This window comes from Amphibalanus amphitrite, unplaced genomic scaffold, assembly GCF_019059575.1.
Source record: "Amphibalanus amphitrite isolate SeventyFive unplaced genomic scaffold, NRLGWU_Aamphi_draft 000294F_arrow, whole genome shotgun sequence".
Lineage (NCBI taxonomy): Eukaryota > Metazoa > Arthropoda > Thecostraca > Balanomorpha > Balanidae > Amphibalanus > Amphibalanus amphitrite.
The window spans coordinates 266778-286572 of NW_024881789.1; the positions used below are offsets into that span (position 1 = coordinate 266778).

At 51.7% G+C, this 19795-nt stretch overlaps 1 protein-coding gene across 13 annotated transcripts in view; it reads left to right on the forward strand.

Moving 5' to 3' along the window:
* The first annotated feature begins 3541 nt into the window (after positions 1 to 3541).
* The window catches only part of LOC122387676 (calcium-dependent secretion activator-like), a 79195-nt gene continuing 62941 nt past the window's right edge, over positions 3542 to 19795 (forward strand). For 6 of the 13 annotated variants that reach the window (XM_043378065.1, XM_043378067.1, XM_043378069.1 and 3 more), the window contains exons 1-4: positions 3545 to 3771; positions 8531 to 8659; positions 14324 to 14486; positions 16134 to 16301. In XM_043378065.1, coding sequence (XP_043234000.1) covers positions 8532 to 8659; positions 14324 to 14486; positions 16134 to 16301 — 459 coding nt within the window. In that variant the 5' untranslated portion in view covers positions 3545 to 3771; position 8531. Of the gene's footprint in view, positions 3772 to 8530; positions 8660 to 14323; positions 14487 to 16133; positions 16302 to 19795 lie in introns of all 13 variants that reach the window. The other 7 variants (XM_043378074.1, XM_043378075.1, XM_043378077.1 and 4 more) reach the window with 4 other exon arrangements.

The following is a 19795-nucleotide window of genomic DNA, read 5'->3' on the forward strand; positions in this document are numbered from 1 at the left end:
TCTGCTGCTGCTGCTGGCTCCTTCCAAGGTTACCTGCTCTCTCCCCGCTGCTGCTGCATCTGTACCTGCGGGCTGTGACTGCTGCTGCTCCTACTACTGCTCTGCTGGTGCTGTTGCCTTCCTGTCTGCTGGTGTGTGTTGCTGGTTTCGCGGCTGTTGTGAGTTGTAACAGTCGCAGAGCCAACCTTCCCGGTCTTTCCGGCTGCTTGTCCTCGTTGCCAGCCTAATTTCAACGCTACTCGCACACGGCAACATATTTGTAAGCTAGCTTTTATAAAACTGATTTATCGGCATTGACGTTTTTGGATCCAGCCATTGACAAAGTCCAACAAATATCTGTTTGCTGATGTCTCACATGAATGTAATATCGAAACTCGAAACATGTATCTAGCTCTCGCCTTTTTGCTGCTGTCTTGCTGTATATGAAATTTTGTTTTTATTTTATCTGCACTCGGAGTCGTAGAGGAAATTAATCTACACCATATGCGGCTCAGACAGGATAATCTCGACGTGATGTGCTCCTCTCCTGGAAACACATTTCCCCTCGCATGTTTGAGTGAAATAGCTCATTCGCATCGTCATAGGATTGGCTTGCTGTCGTTCCCTGATTGAATGCGTTATTTGCAGATGTCTGATAAGCCGGCAGCGTTCCCTGATTGATCTTTCCAGATACTCTATACAATGTTTCGCTTTGCAGGAGCATTGCTCAGGCATTCACATTTCGCATTCGGTGAATGTTGGGATCTCTCTCTCTCTCTCTCTCTCTCTCTCTCTCTCTCTCTCTCTCTCTCTCTCTCTCTCTCTCTCTCTCTCTCTCTCTCTCTCTCTCTCTCTCTCTCTCTCTCCCTCTCTCCGATTGCTTAGCTGCGGGTTTAATACTCCTTTCTTCAATGGAACATTTGTACTTCAAATTTGCTTTTGTCTATAGATGGACCAAAAGTTTACTGGACTATCTCTCAAACAGAGGTTTATGAGCGTATGAAAGGAATGGGGAATAACTTACATGCATAGTTACACTGGATGGACTGGACTGGAACCGCTGCAGGACCACATCTTCGACACCTTATGACTTACACCATCGACCTTTTGCTCCGAGAAAGCCTGGGCAATCGGCTGGCTATCACTAATCGAGAGCTTGGTCGAAGGGATGGCCGTCACTTTCCAACTGCAATAGGTATAGCTGCTGGAAGCCGGTGCATGACCGATGTTTGAAATAGCTGGTTGGTCGAAGGGATGGCCGTCACTTTCCAACTGCAATAGGTATAGCTGCTGGAAGCCGGTGCATGACCGATGTTTGAAATAGCTGGTTGGCGAGGCCAGTGTGACACCTAACCAATATTTGAATTAATTCTAGATAACGCTTGAAGAGCTCAAACTATGTTGCCATGTCAGCAAGATGCGACTCAAAACAATGTTTACATTGGTGCATTGTGATTGAACGTAAGTGCATGCATTGTGTAGTGTATAATGTATATGCACATTGAATAAGAAGTACACTTCTTATTTAGCTCTGGCCTTTCGCGTAGGTACCCGAATATCTCAAATCAATCGTTACCTGCACACTGCAATGCACCGCTTCACATATCACGTCGCATATTGACTGCTGCGACCCCGTGACCATCGGCAAAATTAGTGACCGTTGCAGACCATCACTGACTGCCGTCGATTGTCGGTCACTGTCGCCGACTGTTGGGTAACCCACCGACTGTCGCCAGTCACCGTTGACTGTCGCGGCCGGCGGACACTGTCCAGTGACGTCGGGCCAGCGCTGGCCACGGTAGCCACTCCCGTCTGTCGCCTCCTGTCATCCTGAAATCGGTGACAGAGGTTTGCTCGTTCGGACCGGACGGCGTCGCCAATACCGAGCTGGGCAGTGACGCCCGTGGACGGGTCACAGCTTGACTTGGCATTGTTACGATTGAAACGGGAAGGCGCTGATATCTACAAGTCATTAATTAAGAGATGTGAAGCTAAGTGGCATATGCCCATTAGATCAAATTAATTTCGGAATCACAAAGAAAACTGCCTCGTACGCTCGAATGCTTATCACCTAGCATAAATGTTCATACCTGGGTATGTACCACTACCTATGCGTACGGCTGACCGGGCGTTTTATTTTAGCCTATATCTCAACAGGAGGTATGTAAATAATGCAATTGAATCACCCGTCCTCTATATAGCTGATTTTTGCAAACAACTCGGCTTTCCCCGTTCAGTGCTGGCCATATCATCCGATGCATAAGAACCACCATCTAATCATGCAAATACTGAGTGACTGGGAGCGCGCTCCTCTCGGCGGCCGGCCGGGCCGGGAACTATAAATGCGGCCCATAGTGTGAACTCGGGTGATGAGTATTGGACCATCAATCAGTCCTGGCCATGCAGTGGCCGTGTGAACCGTCTGACCCGACCGAAAGAGCGGCATCGGTCAGCCTTATCTACCCGCTCCGGGCGGATGCGGTTTGCAAATTCAACGTCAAATGCGTGATTTTTCACGTACTTACATGGAATTCTTCGAGCCTTTCGTCGCTTCTCAGAAATGCATGGTTCCGGGAAAATACGACACACGTTCACGCTAATGTGCAATAAGCGGTTCTGTTTGAATACAAGTTAGTTCTAGTTACCAATGGTGGTGGTGAAAATGCATGTTTGCGAATAATGAACTGCTGATGTGCCCTATACGTTCCGTACAACGAGGCACACAATTACAAAACGAGTAATTGCGTACGCAACATAATTTGAAACATTCGAACCCGAATACGGATATTCATTGGAGAGGGGAGGGGAGGGTGCCATTTTGCCAACATTTAGGGTATCGCCTTCACGTGGAAGTATTTTCAGCACTCAACCCCAGCCCCTAAAACAGCCAGGCGACCCCAGCCAAGTCTAGTCCATTACAACCCCAGCTACAGCTTAGCATAGCGAAAGCATCCACAGATCCGCGGTTCATTCCAAAGCCGAGTCCCGACAATATTGTCCCTGGTGCATCGATAACAAGTCAAGCTAATGAAGCTGAACTCAGCCACCTCGCCCTGCTTTAGCCTCGAACCAAACCAACCCCAGCTCTTGCTGAGTCTTAACTAAGTTCGGCCCTATTTCCGCCCTAACTCAGCCCTTTTACAGCCCTACCAGACTACATATTATCGGCCAAAACCATAGCCGTAGCCCCCCCCCCCCCATACGAGTATAGTCAACCTCAGCCAAGGGCACCCCCGCTCAGCCCAGTCCCAGCTCAGTTCAATCCCATGCTCCAAGTTCAGTCCGCCCCTGCCCCTGCGCAACCCCCAGCTCAGCCCTGCCTCAGTCCCAGCTCAGCCCTGTCTCAGTCCCAGCTCAGCCCTGCCTCAGTCCCAGCTCAGCCCAGCCCCAGTTCGGCCTAGCCCTAGCTAGAGCTGCAGCCGATCCGAGCCTTAGCCCCTGCGCCACCCACGCCCATCTCAGCCCCAGTTTAGCCTTAGCCTCAGCCCAGCTCAGCGCCACCCCCATTCGCAGCCCAGCTCCGCTTATCTCGGTGCCGCCAAGGCCGGCGCTCGGCGGCCATCGATCGGCGCGTCGGTCGGCCATCTTGGGTCGACGGCGCGCGCGGCGGTGCCGACGCGGCCGCGCCAGTCAGCGAGACGCGCAGCCAGCCGGCGGGGCCCCGCTGCGTCCCACCGCCGCGCCGGCCGTGTGAGCTCCGTCCCAGTGGTGGTCAGTGTGACAGAGCCGTCCGTCCGTGCAGGAGGAGGAGCAGAGCGGCCAGCGAGCCGGCCGACCCCACACCGCAGCCAGGTGAGGGACGGAGCCCGGAGGGGTCGCCCGCCGCCCGGTGCGCCCGCGGTTCGATCAGGTGTGGGACGGTCCGTCGGTGACGGACAGGCGCGCCGCACCTGTATACCGCCCGGCTGAGCCCGCCTGTGTCTCTATGGGTGGGGATGGTGGGTGTTGGCCTCGCCAGGCGAGGCTGGGCGGAGCTGAACTTGCACCTCTCTGGGTTATCGGTGGACCTGATACCGTAGCGTGCCGCTGCGTGGCTACCGATACGGGCTGAAAAGTCAACAAATACATTGCTCACATAGAATGTAAGAAGATATGACCTTACCTATGCCCTTGTACCGGATGTGGAGAATGACAGTCAAAGGGTACATGGGTAAATAGCAGACCTGTTTAATGTTCAACATAACGTCTGAAGGAAAAAATAAATATCTACCTCATACGGTCTTCGTTTCCCACAACTTTATACCTGTGGGGTAACTGGTTAGCCTCCTCCAAACCAGCTGCTTTTAATCCTAAGCTGAGCATTTGGCGTCAGTCCACGCTGCATTCACAACTCAACCACAAAACAGCAGCTTCTGATCAAATGTATGTCTGTAACTATAAAGTTGTTGCCTAAAAGCATTGCTTACCGCATTCGATGCTGGAAAAAGTTCACCTTAATCAGCAAATGTGTTTTTCGGCGCCATTCCTCCCTCTCTACCTGAACGTTGCATATATTGATTAATTACCAAATGTCGAGTCACTGACATTTTCGTCTCTTTTTTCGTGGTGAGCAGATCAAAATCGGTAGTGTATGTGTCAGTCATAAGCACATAAGCACATTACCTGCCTCTAATTCGCGAATAGCCGTACCGGATGTGAACTATGGATCCGTAATGCGCGAGAACGTGTTGTTGGAGCGTCAAACGTCAATTCTTATCGGTTTAATCAAGTACTTTTGGTCTGAACTGCTTTAAGAGAGTGCAATTATACAACTACCTTTTATCTGCTCTCTACTGTCAAGTACCTTTATACCTTATCTCATTCATTCATCACACAAAAGTTTGCATAGAGTTATAAAGCTGGCACTTCATCCATCGTTATAAATGGTACTGTGAGTTGAAGTTAAGTGTTAATTACTGGACATAATTCGACGAACATTGCCGGCTACGGAATCGCGGATACACTGCACTTGTTCTTGGTCTGTGCTACATTCCGTCCACAATCGCCCTGAAAGCTACGTCCACACGGAGTTCTGAAGTTCGTAGTTGCCGATATATTTGGTGACCTTGAGTACGGCTGCAAGGTGGCACAAGCTAACATCCAGCGAACGGGCTGCGAGGTCAAACATGACAGTTGAACAGAGCTTGTTGTGCTGTGCCGAGGCTTTCGCCGTCACACCGGGGAACTCCGTGCAAGTCTGTCATTAAAGGGATGCGGAAGCACTGTGCGGTCGCATACAGCAGGGTAAGCCCCTCTTTGAACTCTTTTTGATGGAGGTTGGTGTCCTTGGCATTCTTTGCCTCCAACTCTCATTTCTTATAAGGAGGAAACCCCAAGAAGCTGTACCGTTATGGTTAATTTACTATGCACTGGGAGGGTTCCTTTAAAGTTTAAAATTCACTGTGACAAATTATTTCCATTTATTTCTGTCGTTTTAATCCTCGTTATTGCTCAATATGCCTCATCATTTATCCGAATAAGAAGTATCAAAAGTTTGGATATTAACTCCTTAAAGCATTTACCATACATTTGGGATGGCTACCTACATTTATTAACTTTGAAAACACATTTAAACCCCTACCTATCCCGATCAGGGTGTGGCGTGGAACCTTTGTGAAGCATTTTGACCGTCCCATGTGTGCCGGCCACATTCCTTTCCTGGCCAATATCTCCCCAGTATGCAATCCGGGCCAGCACGACCGCGGCGGGGCGCGTCGCCGCCTTCTGTTTGAGAAACGGGGTGCTTTGTTTGTCGCCGGCGGCCGGCTATATGGCAGCCGGCAGGACTATATGACAGCACCGAGTGTCGTCAATAACGGCGGGCAATATCGCCGCGGAATAGACGCTCTTCTGGGAACAGAACGCTCTGACGTTGGTGCCGCCGACCGGCTCTGGGTCAGGGTCGGCGCGGATGGCACCAGCCGAGCCGAGGCAGGACAGCGGCGTGTTACTGAGGGAATGTCGTGAGGGAGCGGGCGCAGAGTTTCCTGCTGACTCCGGCTGACTCCGTGCCATCCGCTCTGAGCTTAGTGACGCTGCGCTCCAGTCGAACGCACGCTGAGTCAGCCCAATCAATCGCCAGCTAGAGCCTTTGAATCATGATCTGCAGTCGATGCGAATTTTAAATCAAATTCCACGACGGCCACTCTGACACGCCATCGGTCGGAGAAGAAGCCTCCGAAGTGGCTGCTTGACGCTCGATTGAGAGCCGGGCCACGCTCCTTGGTGCGGCCGATGTGCCGTCGTCAGGCGGGGTCGGTGCTGACGGGCTGATTCAGAGCTGGCTTCCAGGAACTCCGGGTTAGGGGCCGTCCCCAGACCACCGTCGCGCCTGTCGAAGAGCCGCCGACCGCTGTCGTTACCTGCCTCGTCCGCCGGGCACGGCTGGCCGGCCAGCCGGCGGGCGGGCTGTTTTCGCAGGCGCGTGTCCTCCCCAGCGGAGCGGCGGCGGCGGACGGCTGCATCGACCTGATATCGAGCGGCGACGCTGGAACAAATCAAGTCAGCCCGACCACGGAAATAGACGGCGCGACGGCCGACGACTGAGTGTGTCCGTGGACGACTGCGCCGAGCACGGCCGGACGAGCGGGCGCGCCTGCCGTGGCCACAGTGCGGCGCGGCGGCGAGGCGCCGGCAGCGGTGCCGGGGCTTCTCCTGTCGGTTAGAAGCCGGGCAGAGAGCCGGGCCAGCGTCGACCTTCATTCAACAGACGGCACGCTTACAACCGCCGCCGTCGCCTTACGAGGAATAATCTCGTCTGGATGCTAGTACACTACCAGGCGGCGAGGCTGGCGCGGTCACAAATAAGGCTTCCACAGCAAACTTTCAGTACTGCATTCACTGCGGTAATAGTGGAGATGCAAACTGCTATGCGAATTGCCACCGCAGCCGCTACCTATCCAAACGTGGTGTGTATTGCGCAGCCTTACCCAGAAGCTTGAGAACACCTTTGCTGATATCTATATGAACCCGGAAGCTCAGTTTAAAGACACAACATAGAGCGTGTTCAGCTAGTGACGGCAGGACCTCGGCAACTTAGGCGAAAATCCTGCCCTGTATTCATTTGGGTGATCTGTCGCGTCCACGTAATAGAGTGCCCAAATAATCTGCGTCACCAATGAACACACACGCCTACTTGCAGTTCCACTGCACTTTTCTACCACACTAAACCAGCGCTGGCCATCGAGTTTCAGCCACAAGATGGCTGTTTTCCGCTCCACAGGCGATGTTATCAGCTGTGGGTTATAACCCCACCACTGGGATCAGTAGAGTTCGCTGACGTGGAAAGCTTTTTTAGACGGCAGCGCTGCTGAACTCTTTTCAAAGTTTGGCGCTTCAATCTTGGATGAACCGTTGGCTAAGCAGAAAACTGGGTTTTTGTCAAAGGTTTGACCAAATCTGCATCTAATTTCTTTTACAGCAAATATCTTCATTTTATGAATTTATTTTGATCGATCGATGATCAGTTTTTTGATCGATGATGCTCTCTGATAATATGATAAAGCAGGCATATAAGCAGTTAGTGCAACCCTAGCTGATAGCTGCTAAGAGGCACTGACTGAACCTGATTTGACCAAATCTGCACCTAATCTGTGCCAGGTGTGCACCAAATGTGTACCAGATGGCCGTCGTGGAAACGGCTATTATGACCATTGCAAATTAATTAATGGAATGTAGTAGGAGGCCTTGAAAAAGACTTATCAAGCTTTTGATAAATCGTTGGTTTTACGTAGAACCAGCTTTGGTGCAAAATCAACTTAGACGGCAATATTTTTAGAATGACCGAATGAAGTTAAAGAATTTTGGCATGATTTACGTCAACGGTCAGTGGTTTTTCTGCTCCCGTTTTTAGTCAGTGACACCTTACAACTTCATTTTTCACTGGTAATGGTCCTCGCGTGACATTTCTAAGGTTTGCTGGCCGTTCATTCATATGCATGCCTATTGCTAATATGAAATGATTGGATGGCTACCAGGACCTCTGTAAAGTTGGGACCAGCCTGTCATAAAGGCGTACTCTGCGTATTTGAACCATTTGGCAGTCGGCCTCTGGGCTCGGTGTAATCCCCAGTGACCTGTGGCAACCATGGCGAACTCTTCTGACCCGGAGCCGTTCCCCGTAACCGCAGCAGTCAGAAGCCCTACCAGCTCCGCTCACATGGTCCATCTCTTGTTTTATCAATGCTCAATGTACTTATATTTTGCGTCACCAAAACAACAGCGTTTCTCAGGCATTTGCGTCAAAGGTGCTAAATATAGGGGCATGAATGGCTTGATAGCCTGTTCTGGTGATTCAGATTGGTTACACATGAGCTAGCTCTCATACTAACAGGCATACATTTAGCTACTGATATTTATGTAGATTATCACTGTCCTCACAAGGTATATGTCGACCTATTGACCATCAATAACCAGGAGACTCTTCTGTTATGTGTCGCGTCGGGATCTAGGCACGTATTGGGCACCCTGACTGATCTACGCTGCTGACTGTGACTCATCAGGGGACCTTGCTGACTGCGCTGACTCGCGCTTACCGCGGGAGTCGCTGACCTAGCTGACCGTGTCGCCGCAGGATGATCGACCCCAGCTCCTCGGAGGAGGAAGAGGAGGAGGAGGAGGAGCAGGAGAAGCCCATGGTGGCCACGGCCGCCTCGGCGCTCGAGGTCACCCCCAACACCAACTCGCTGAGTCGGGGCGCCAGGTCAGTGACGGCGCCCAATGGCGGCCGGTGGGGGTCCTGTTTCCCATGGACACAGGTACTTTGCGTTGCTGCTTTCATAAACTGTCCAGTCTCAAGAAACTTATTCAGTTAAAGGAAACGTTTTTGAATGGTTTGGACTTTGAACATTTTGGTATTTTATTATTGCTTACCTTAATAACCGTTGCGACATTCAGAGTGTCCTGACATAATTTGCACCTTGCAAAATGCACGAGCACATTCTGGATTCCGGAGGCATCTGACGGATTCCTATTTCCTGACCAGTACCACTTGCTACTTTTTATGCTGCTTTCGCGCGGGCTTTCTGGTATCAAATTCGACTGATAAATCACAAATTCTGCCTCCACCCTAGCCCATCGCGGCACTTTTCATCCCGAGTTAGCGCGCTTGGCTGCCGGCCGACTCCGAGTTATCATGTTTCTGGGTTATCGTGGCCAACCGGGGCCGGGCGTGAGTTACTATGCCGAGCGTGCTGCGAGAGCGGCCCGCTCTGTATTCCGACGTGTCGGCCACAGCTCAATAAAGACCCGGGCAGGGCCAGCCGGCTGCCCCGGGACGAGGCCAAAGATCAGCCACAATTGAGGGATCAGCAGCCGCAAAAGGCTGCCCTCACGCAGGATCCGGTCATCAGGCGCTGTAGAAATCACCCGCGAGATTAGGCTCAGACAGTTGTGAGAGTTGTCAAGACGAAGGGACTGGCCAAAAAAGCAAACTTCATTCTGTAAAATCGGCATAGGTCAGACTTCAGGAGGGACTTAAACAAACAAACATCCATTGATCAGCTGCAGAGAGGAGCCTTATCAACCTTAGAGGAACGACAATTTAGCTGATTCAGCTCTCAACTTTCCTAAATTTAATCTTGAAGATTGGGCACAGCACAAACCTTGATTTTTTTAAATAATATGATACACGTAAACATTTTTTAAATAAAAGACTTATGGTAAATCTAGATGAGCTGTCCCCGGAAATAAGACGTAATGAATTAATGTTCTTCGAGATGGAATGGAACGCTCCGACCTGCATTTGTTCACTATCCAATCATTCCACCCGTATATCATATCATCACTGCTTAGCAGCGTCATCAATATTCATCAAAATACAGGGCGGGTGATCTAGAAGCCCTAGGAATCTGTCATCATTTGGACAACATTCGCCCGTCCATTTACAGCGACTCATCCATCATTCCCCGAGGGCCCTCCTTCCCGGAGTATATCCGCCCCCGCGATCTGGTCCCTTCCTCCACGTCAGCGCTTGTGGCTGTAATGGCACTGGGACGAGTGTCTGCTCCCTGCTTATACATCAGCCTCCGGGAGAGCAATCCATCTCATCTTCCTGTGAGCAAGTCAGCAGTGTGTCTCAACAGAGCGGGTCAGCGCCGGTGGGCCGCTGGGTCGCGGCGTGTCCAATCGATCGCTCCGGGTCACAGCCCCTGGCCCGTCCGCCCCCTCCTACACCGGACCGACTCATGAATAAGCTGTTTGTCGGCCGACCCTGGTTCGGCCAGTGGCGGCGAATTGGTGCACGCCGGTGGCGGCGTGTCTGCCGGCCGGCCGCGCTAATTAATTAGTGGCGCCGACCCCGGCCCCGGCGGCGACCGGTCGGTTCCGGCTACCGGTGAGGTCGCCACGTCCAACACGCCATGGCGACCCGACGCTGGACATGGATAGTCTGGCACATATATTGGTCACGCATCGGTGATGTATGTGACAAGGCCTCCATTGGATTACTCAAACTAATAGAGCATTTGCTTGGAGGTAGCATGATCGCTTATGTTTCTACTTAGAAGGTCGCGATCCGTTTAAATCCTGCTCAAGTGTCTCCAGGGAAAGATACAGGGACCCTATTGCGGTTTGGGCTCGTTCCGTGAAAAGCGCATTGTTATAACACATTATTACAGAAATTACAGGCCGATTGTGATAAGTGAAAACGAGACTTTCATAAAGCATGTATCAGAGCCTCGCGTGATGCAGGTGCTGCAGCTCCCACCTCTTGGCAGGCACTGACTGTAACTGCTCTTACCGACTGATCCTCCCAACCAACTGAATGGTTGCATGCAAAGACTGTGGGAGCGACTCCGGTGACTCAAATGCAGGCATGCGAACGGACCGAGTTTTGATCCGCATGACGTCATTGAAACACTGAACATTTAGCATCTTCTTTGTCTGAGAAACAAGTGCGTCACAAGCTTTCTCACGCATCATTGCAATCTATTGATTACTGACGTAACTATGACCTAGGATTAAAGGATCAAATGCTTGATAATGGAAATGCAAAATGTTTTACGAATGGCGACCGTAGCCGCTATCTATCCATATGCGGTGTCTACTCCACAGCCGATCCCAGGGGCCTGGGTCTGGCCTCTTGGTTTTAAGCTCGCTTCTGAAGGCTCAAAATGTGTGAACACATAGCACAAATTGCCACTGTGTGGGCACTTAAAGTGACACACTGGCCAACATACAGAATTTTATTACCAGTAAATTGATTGGTTATTGATAATGCCTCTGATCATAGACCTCTGTATACCGAGGTCAATGTAATGGGCCTTGCTTTCTTGGTATAGGGCTGTGTGTAGGTATTCAGCATTACAGAAGTCATGCTCTGATACATGCTTTATGGATGGACCTGTGCGATGCTCTTCATGCTCCCTTTGACCTCTATCCGCCGTCCCTGGTGCCCCACTCACACTGCTGTTGGCTGCGGCAAGGGCTGAGGTCAGTGGCAAACACCGTGGGTGACGGCCCGGGGCCGGGGCGGGGGCGGGGGCGGGGGCGGACGGCCAGCCCGGCCGGCGGCCGTGGCTCGCCGCTCGGATATTGATCGGTATGATTAACCGTCGGACGGCGGCGCACCGGCACGGCCGCACCAAACAAAGACGCCCTTCCGGCGGCCAACAGCCGTCACGACGGCGCGCGAGCCGTCACCGCCACCGGCGCCGTCCCAGACGCCGCGCGACGGTCCCCTCCCGCGCTGACGGCACTGCAGGACATTGGGCAGGGCCTTATAGGTCGGCAGTCAAGGATCGGCAGACACCCGACAAGAATGCAACGCTAGGAGCTCTAAGCTCAGGATGAAACAGAGTTAAAAGGAGTTAGGATTATAGATCGGCAGGTGCTTGGTCGTGACGGTGTTGGACGAGAAGATGATAGCAATGCCTGGTTCATGAGCGACCACATCTCCCCTCCCCTGAGGAGCCCCCGCAGTCCGCACTCGATATCTACTTAACCGGGTGGCCGGCAATAGCGTCGACCACTAATGGCGGGACGATTCTGCGCCGTCGGCGCGGCTATTTATGGATTTTCTTGCGTTCTTTTCGCCGCCGGCAGTCATAATATGGCTAATGCGCCATGCCGAGTGTCATCGATCTGGTACTGCGGTCCCAGGAGAGAGCGGCGCAGCACCGCACGACACACACCGCCCCCTGCGGGCGGACCGGGGGGACCACGGTCCGAGGGACCACCTCAGTCTGCGGGCAGACTGAGCGGACCACAGCCCCCTGCGGGCGGACCGAGCGTTACAACACCACCCTAGACACACCGCCCCCTGCGGGCGGACCGAGCGGACCACAGCCCACTGCGGGCGGACCGGGGGGACCACGGTCCTAGGGACCACCGCCCACTGCGGGCAGACTGAGCGGACCACCGTCCACTGAGGGCAGACCGAGCGGACAGTGGGAGTACTCAAAGGGGTGTGCGTGTTGCCAGTTACGCGCGTTCTGTTAAATGTATGCTGTGATCTTTAGAGAGTTCGATGGCAATTTTTAACTAAAATAAAAAAGTGGCGCCTGGTAAAACGTTACAGTCTTGATCGACTCCATAAAATATTTTAAACCTCACACTATGCAAAGCCCATTTGTCGCTGCCAGGCAGCGCTGTTGCTACTTGCCATCGATCCGCGCCAGTCGTCCAATATGTCCCATATTGGCCCACTGCGTTCGTCATGGCTGGCGCCGAAGCCCGTCCTTTTGTCTGACATTGACGGGGTGAGGTGATACATAATCCATGCGCTACGGGGTGTCTATGGGGCGTTCAGTACGATAACCCGTTTGGAGCACCGGCTGGGCGTTTTGGGAACAACCTGCAAGCTGAGCTCCGTGAGTGTTTCATTAGCGTTGTGCGTATTTCTCTTGTGTGACAGCTCCCCGCGCTGGTTTCGGTAATGAGCTGGTGCTCGCACACCGCCACTGCCGTCACCGGCCCAAATCGGTGTCGTGTGTGCGTCGGTGCCGCGCTTTACGACGGCTCGGCAGTGAACCGACCACCGCTAGCGTTATTACGAACTTCAGACGCCCTATACTCGGGCCGTGGTTCAGCACGGCGCTATTGACCGGTGTGCGAAATTACGATACTAAACTGCAAGCTCGTATAGGTCGTTAAAAATTGTAATCTATTTTTGTAATTTATGTGTCACGCTGTTTTGGTGCTCATAATGTCTAACAACGTGGATGGACTAATAATTCAAATTGCAATAATTAAGTTTAAACGATTTATTAGCCACTGCCCACTACATTGGCAGCAACCGAGCAACCAAGCGACTTAATGCGCCATTCTGTGACTGTGTTTTCATCAATATTTGTTGGAATAATTTACGTTTAGCATTTAGTTGAAACATATAAATAGTGGAGGAACTCAATATATGTTGTTTCAATCTACTTCAGTAAAGCTAAGAGAACAAATCTTTGAGTTAAGCTGATTTATCTTTCTCTGAAGATTGATCAGCTTCTTGCGATATATTTAGGCATTGTTACAGGGTCTTTGCGGGCTTTCCAAAGTTATGAGGCAAATTTAAGGATTTTAAGTCTATCAGTGTGTCTCGGCTCTTCTCTCTTCAGTTTTCCTCATTTTCAGGGGAAAAATCCTATCGCCGTGGCTCGTCCCTTCCGCCCGGTCGAAATACCTTGAGTGGTAGACTGTGCCGCAATGCCTTCAGACCTGCACTGGTATACTGTCCCGCACTACTCACCGCGCAGTCTCCTTCTCCAGCGGCGTATCTCGTGCCGCCGAGCCATCGCTTTTGATGCTGCTTCGTTCCCTGGCCACGGTATGGTGTTTTCGCTATGCCGTCATTTTTCCACCACTCAGCAGGAGTCAGCAGTACATTGTTGAACCGGTTTTCGCTTGTCGCCTCCACTGCAGCGCGCACGGCACGCGACGGAAATTCAGTCTGCTGCGCCCTCCCCCGGGCTGCGGGCGGTCGGTCGGCAAACAGTGCCGCTCGGGGGGGGGGGGATGTCGTCGACCGTTTGTGTGCCGGTGCTCTCGGGCGGAAGCGGAGGTCGTTAGAGCCGGAAGTTGCCGCCGACCGGGCGGGGCAGACGCGTCGGCCCCGACGAACATGGCCGGACGGACGGACCTTCTGGCGACTTTTCTGTCTCGCTGCTTCCTCCCCCAGGGTGTTAGGAATTACGACAAAAGAACAACGTTATCAGAACGAAAAAGAATAGGGAAGAGGATCTAATATACATCTTTTAACACCTGTGGCGACGGAAGTAGGTAGTCTCTGATCCAGTGACGCAGTTATTATTGCGCATTCGATAAGATAATTGATGAACATTCGCACAGATCACCTACAACTATGCAATCTCCCACGTCCCCGTGCCCATCTTCCTCACTGGAAGTATCTCAGCTGTGTCATCTCCCTTGCCGCCAGGTCCATCTCTCCTGCCAGCGGTATCTCGGCCGACACACTGAGTGTCGGCAACAGTACCCTGGGCAGCGGCAGTATGAGCCGACACAACAGCATCCCTGGCAGGCCGACATCGCCGTCACCGTCCCAGGCCAGCGAGAAAACCGTCACCGAACACGATCTCCAGGTGAGAAAGCCGTCACCGAACACGATCTCCTGGTGAGAAAGCCGTTACGGGAAAGGGATCCAGGTGAGAAAACCGTCACCGAACACGATCTCCAGGTGAGAAAACCATCACCGAACACGATCTCCAGGTGAGAACACCGTCACAAGATAGGGATCCAGGTGAGAAAACAGTCACCAAACACAATATCCAGGTGAGAAAACCGTCACCGAACACGATCTCCAGGTGAGAAAACCGTCACCGAACACGATCTTCAGGTGAGAACACCGTCACCGAGCACGATCTCCTGGTGAGAAAGCCGTTACGGGACAGGGATCCAGGTGAGAAAACCGTCACCGAACTGATTTCTAGGTGAGAAAAACGTCACCGAACCGATCTCTAGGTGAGAAACTCGTTACCAAACCGATCTTTCGATGAGGAGACTCACCAAACCAATCTCCAGATGAGAAAACTAACCAAACCGATTTGTAGGTGATAAGACCGTCACCCAGAACGATCTCATGAGAAAACCGCCACAGAAGCGCCAAGGTGAGGGTGTGTTACCGGTCGATGGCGTTGTTGGCTACACGATGACGTCAGCGATCACAAAAAGGCAGGGCTGAGGGCGTGACGTCATGGAACGCAATAAAAAGGCGAGGATGTTTTCCACCGAACACTATATGTGACCACAATCCACGTATTGCATCTTATATATCCTTGATTCGATTGCGGTTTGCGCTCAAGGGATAAATCCAAATGTTGTTTAGGTACTATCCTTTTTATTTCCATGGCAATTACCTTATCTTTTATTAGAGTCCTGAAATATGTCGCATGTCGTCTAGCCCGTAGCTATTTCCGGACACCGACTGTCTGGAATCCCATATTTCCAGCACTACCGCGGAGCCTTATTTCGAGTCGGTCTGGAACACCGATGTCCCACATATCAGCTGTCATATCGTCGTAGTTCAACCGTATAAATCATACGGCGTTACTCAGCCGGCTGTGAAACCCCCGCGGGAGCCGCCAGTTCGGCTCCGTGCTAGGTACTGCCGGTGATTGGGGGCCCCGGCGCGTCCACGAGACGAGGCCGCTACCGCCTCGGACAATATGGCGAAATTGGAACACGGACGCGGAACTGCCGCGGGGGGGAGGGGGGGGCTCCTCCTCTCCCCACCCCGGTCGACCGGTGCAGGTGGTGGGGAGTCGGCGATTGGTCGCAGCGAGACTGACGGAGAGCCCCTGATGGTGCCATTGGTCACGGTCTCGCCATTATTCCACTACGACCACGAGCGTTCCCTGTGACCTTATGTGAAGCGAACTAAAAGGCAAGAATGATTATAGGAATAAAAGATATGCAGCTTTCCTTATGAGATTAATCCGAAGGTCCTGCTAGTCAGATGAGTTTGGGTCAAGTTAAGTGCTCATCGAGACGCAAAAAATGACAGTGTCGACAACTCTTACGGAGCGGGCGACTTTTTGAAATTCTAGTTCCCTAATTCAGTTTTACATGAGCACCCGGTAATGTTTTGACAAATGAACGTGCAGCTCAGTCGAATCTGTTATTTTTCTGCTGACCTTGTTGGTATTCATATTACGTAACACACTTGGCAGCTTCCGAGCGCTGCTGACGTGCTCCCGGTTACTGACCCTGACCGTGCACTCCTGTTTCAGGATAAGCAGGAGCGTGAGGAGGAGGAGCGTAAGAAGCGACTCCAGCTGTACGTGTTCGTGCTGCGGTGTATCTCCTATCCGTTCAACGCCAAGCAGCCCAATGACCTCACTAAACGCTACCAGAAGGTCACCAAACAGCAGCTGGAGGTCATCCAGGGGAGGTTCCAGGTGGGTGCCGGGAGGGAGAGCTCTGCTGTGGGGAGGAGGGAGGACGGGTGAAGGGCGCGAGGGGACAGGGGAGGTGAGAGCTGTCTATTCTCCGCACAACTGTGCTCTGGCGGCGGAGACAACGGCAGCTGTGAAGAGTGGAGCCAGATGTGATACCGCTTATGACTCAGCCTGACACATAGACAATGGCATGGAGACAGGGAGTGAAGAGGAAAGTGAAGCTTGTAGCAAGCTTACTCACTGGAAAGGCGGTAACCAATGATATCGAGGGCAGCGCTTTTCGAGGAGCGCTGCGGCCCGAGGGTTTGGACTTTGAATTGTGAAAAATAGCCTAGCCTAGCCAAAAAAAAAAAAAAATAGCCTTGCTACCAAATTTAAGAACCTGTCTACGATTTGTTCCCCGCCGCTGTTTCGCTCGCTGTTTCAAATGCTGAAATGCAAAGAGTTTTAATATCTAAGGACTAGGGAGTATATTCTAGCTCTTAGGATGATAAATGTGCCAATCAATTTCAGTCTAGGCTTTCCAAATTACATATTAAATCCAGTGAACGGTGGACATTTGATTTATTTGATGCATTTCTCTCGTTGACTGCTGCCTCATATTCGGAATGTTCCCAATCCAATTTCGACAGCAGTGCCAGATTTTGTGAGATTGTTACAGATGGTTGTTGAATTCTGCCGCAGACTTCTGCGCGTTTTTGCCGGGCCATCAGTTCTCCTCCGTGCCGCCCTAAGTCGCTCGTCAGCCATCCCCGGCAATATTCCGGCCTCGTGTGTTCCTCACTGGCTAATTATCCCCGGCCATCGCGACGCCCAGCCCGGCGATGACATTATTATGCAGATCATGTCCTGGAATGAGCCCGCTTCCAAACTCCTCGTATAATCGCCAGTGAAGTGTGCTGGCCGGCGACCGTATCCATTTTCCTGCTCCTCACAGCAGGCTGTGCTGATGAAATCTCAGCAGTGGGTGGCTGGTAAGGTCAGAAATAATGCGTTGGGTGCGGGGCGCTGACAGCTACCTTCATCACTATACTAATACTGCCAGAGTGCTGAGCTGAGACCATCAGTGAGCTCAGGAGGCTGTCTGTGTAGTCACAGCGGATCAGCGGCCGTCCCTCGATAGAGCTTTTTCCGCGCTGAGGGCTTATGGCGTCGGTTGATGTTGGTGCTTGCATAAATCGAGGACGGGGTCTGAGTAAGGGCTGATGGAAGGCGGCCATTCATGGCTGCACAGGCCAATAGCTGCTAACGGTGCCGGGATGGCAAATGCTACTCGGCAAGGAAAATACTCTGAGAGAAGAGCGCAAGGAAATGAGAAAAACCTGGAAGGAGAGAGAGAGAGAGAGAGAGAGAGAGAGAGAGGAGAGAGAGAACAAATGAAGCAAGAGGGGAAAAGAGAAGAGGAAGATTGAGAAGCAAAACATTCGAGGATAAACGACAGAAAGTGTGTTGTGCTGGCTGCTGCACATTTGCATCCATCCATTGCCATGACACGATGAAAATTGTATATGATACAACGTTTCTTTGAGCACGATTGTAATCAATAAAAATGGTAAAATTGACCTTTTGCTCATAATATCGGAGAAGTTCATTAAAAAAGGTCCAGAATATATTTTCGAACTTGGTTCTTCTTCGGGGGAAAAATGAATTTCTAATGAATTTCTCCGATATTGTGAGCATAAGGTCAATTTTACCATTTTTTATTGACGCGAGAAAAGTGTGTGTTTACGGTCCTTTCTGTTCCTGAAGACCACCCACCAGCAATGCCGACCTGCGATCGCATATGGACTCGGTCAGTGGTCTTCCCCAGTCCCCACCTACCCCGATGGTTGCCTGTGACCGCCCATGTTCCCCCAACACCTGTGCGTAAGGCGTCTGCCCGGGAATCGATCCCCTCTGGTGACCCTGTTCTGAGGACAAGGTCGTTCCGGCGCGGTGTGAGCGCACCTCTAAGCGGCTGCGTATGTATGAACTACAGCACACAGGTGTGAATGTCATTTACGGGACGGATCCTAGCTTGGTGCTGGACAGGAGAAATAGCGCTGGTGCTTCGTGACCGAGACCGAGAGCGCGTTGTTCAAGATTATATCTTTTGCTGCATGTATTTAAAGTTGTATTAGCTGGACTGACTATCTGAAGAGATAAACCATGAGGACTTTAGGTATCAGAGGTCATTTACCTATTCCGCTTACGTGCCCCCGCTGAATATCAGCTGACTTTCCGCAATGTATCTGACCGATTTTTTTAGAAGAGAAAGGGAGGATGGGTGATGGAAAACGAAGGGAGATGCCGGGGACGGAGCTGCCGTGCTGACTCATGCTGAGGAGGATCGTCCCTACTTGTACACCGATCGTCAACCGTAGGGCGGAATACATTAGCAGGAGAGCACCCATCGCCTCCGGCAGCGACAGAGAGAGGGAGGGATAAGCTGCGATATTCGGGGGGAGGCTGGGGGTCGGTCACCAGCAGGAGGGAATGGTGAAACTGTCCCATCAGTCCTATTCCTCTCCCCAGTCACGCCTCACGGTGAGGCGAACAAAATGTGCCCTGTCGACGAGACTGTTGGAAGATCCGACAGAAAAAGGGGGAATGATCATATGTTATATATGTACTTACATCGCGCTTTTATAGTTGACTGTCAGGAATGATATTGAAAACGATGCATATCTATTTGCGTGAGCTCGGCTCCGCGCCATTTTTTCACTCGCCAGCTGCAATCATCGCTTCATCAGCGATGGCCCCATTAATCACAAATGTTATGGCAGCGGTCAGTGTGCCCGTCTTCTGTGTTGCACGGACAGCTTGACAACTGTTAGCACTGTTGCAAGCTGCACAATATGCAGCGTTATACTGCACAATAGAAAATGAGCGTTAGGCATGCGGCGACCTATAAAAGATTGACGAGTTCATGCGGGCATGGCGATGCTAAGTGCCAACCAGTGACAAATAGTGATTTCCTTCTAGCCAGTTCAAATTTATATGCTTGTCAAATCACACGAAGGGCAGCAAGTTTGGAGTTTGGGACTCGTTCCTTTTGTAGTCTGATTGTTCACCGGAACCAATTCAGAATCTAAACACTGGCATTCAGTTGATTGAGGCACGTAACGCTCTCTTCAAATATTCAGCCACCACGGCCGGTTCAGAATGAGAAACAGGTTTGTCCGAACTCGGATGACTGCATCTGAAACAGACTTCTGCTGCCTCTGGCAGCTCGTTTCCGGCATATTAGGAACCCATCCACCGTCCTGTTTCACAATCTAGAAAGCCCCAGTCATTCATGTCTGCTGTCTACAGACGTTGTTGCAACATGCTGCTTTTCACTTATCCAGCGGCCATCTGAGTGCACACCGAGACGCCACCGCACTGCGACAAGCTGTCGTCACAGGATGCATCCCCGTCGGCTGCACTGTGTGGGCGGGCACGGCAGAGGCCACTTCCAAGAACAACTGTCTGCTGGACATTACGGCTGGCAGAGCATGACGTGCATGCCTTTG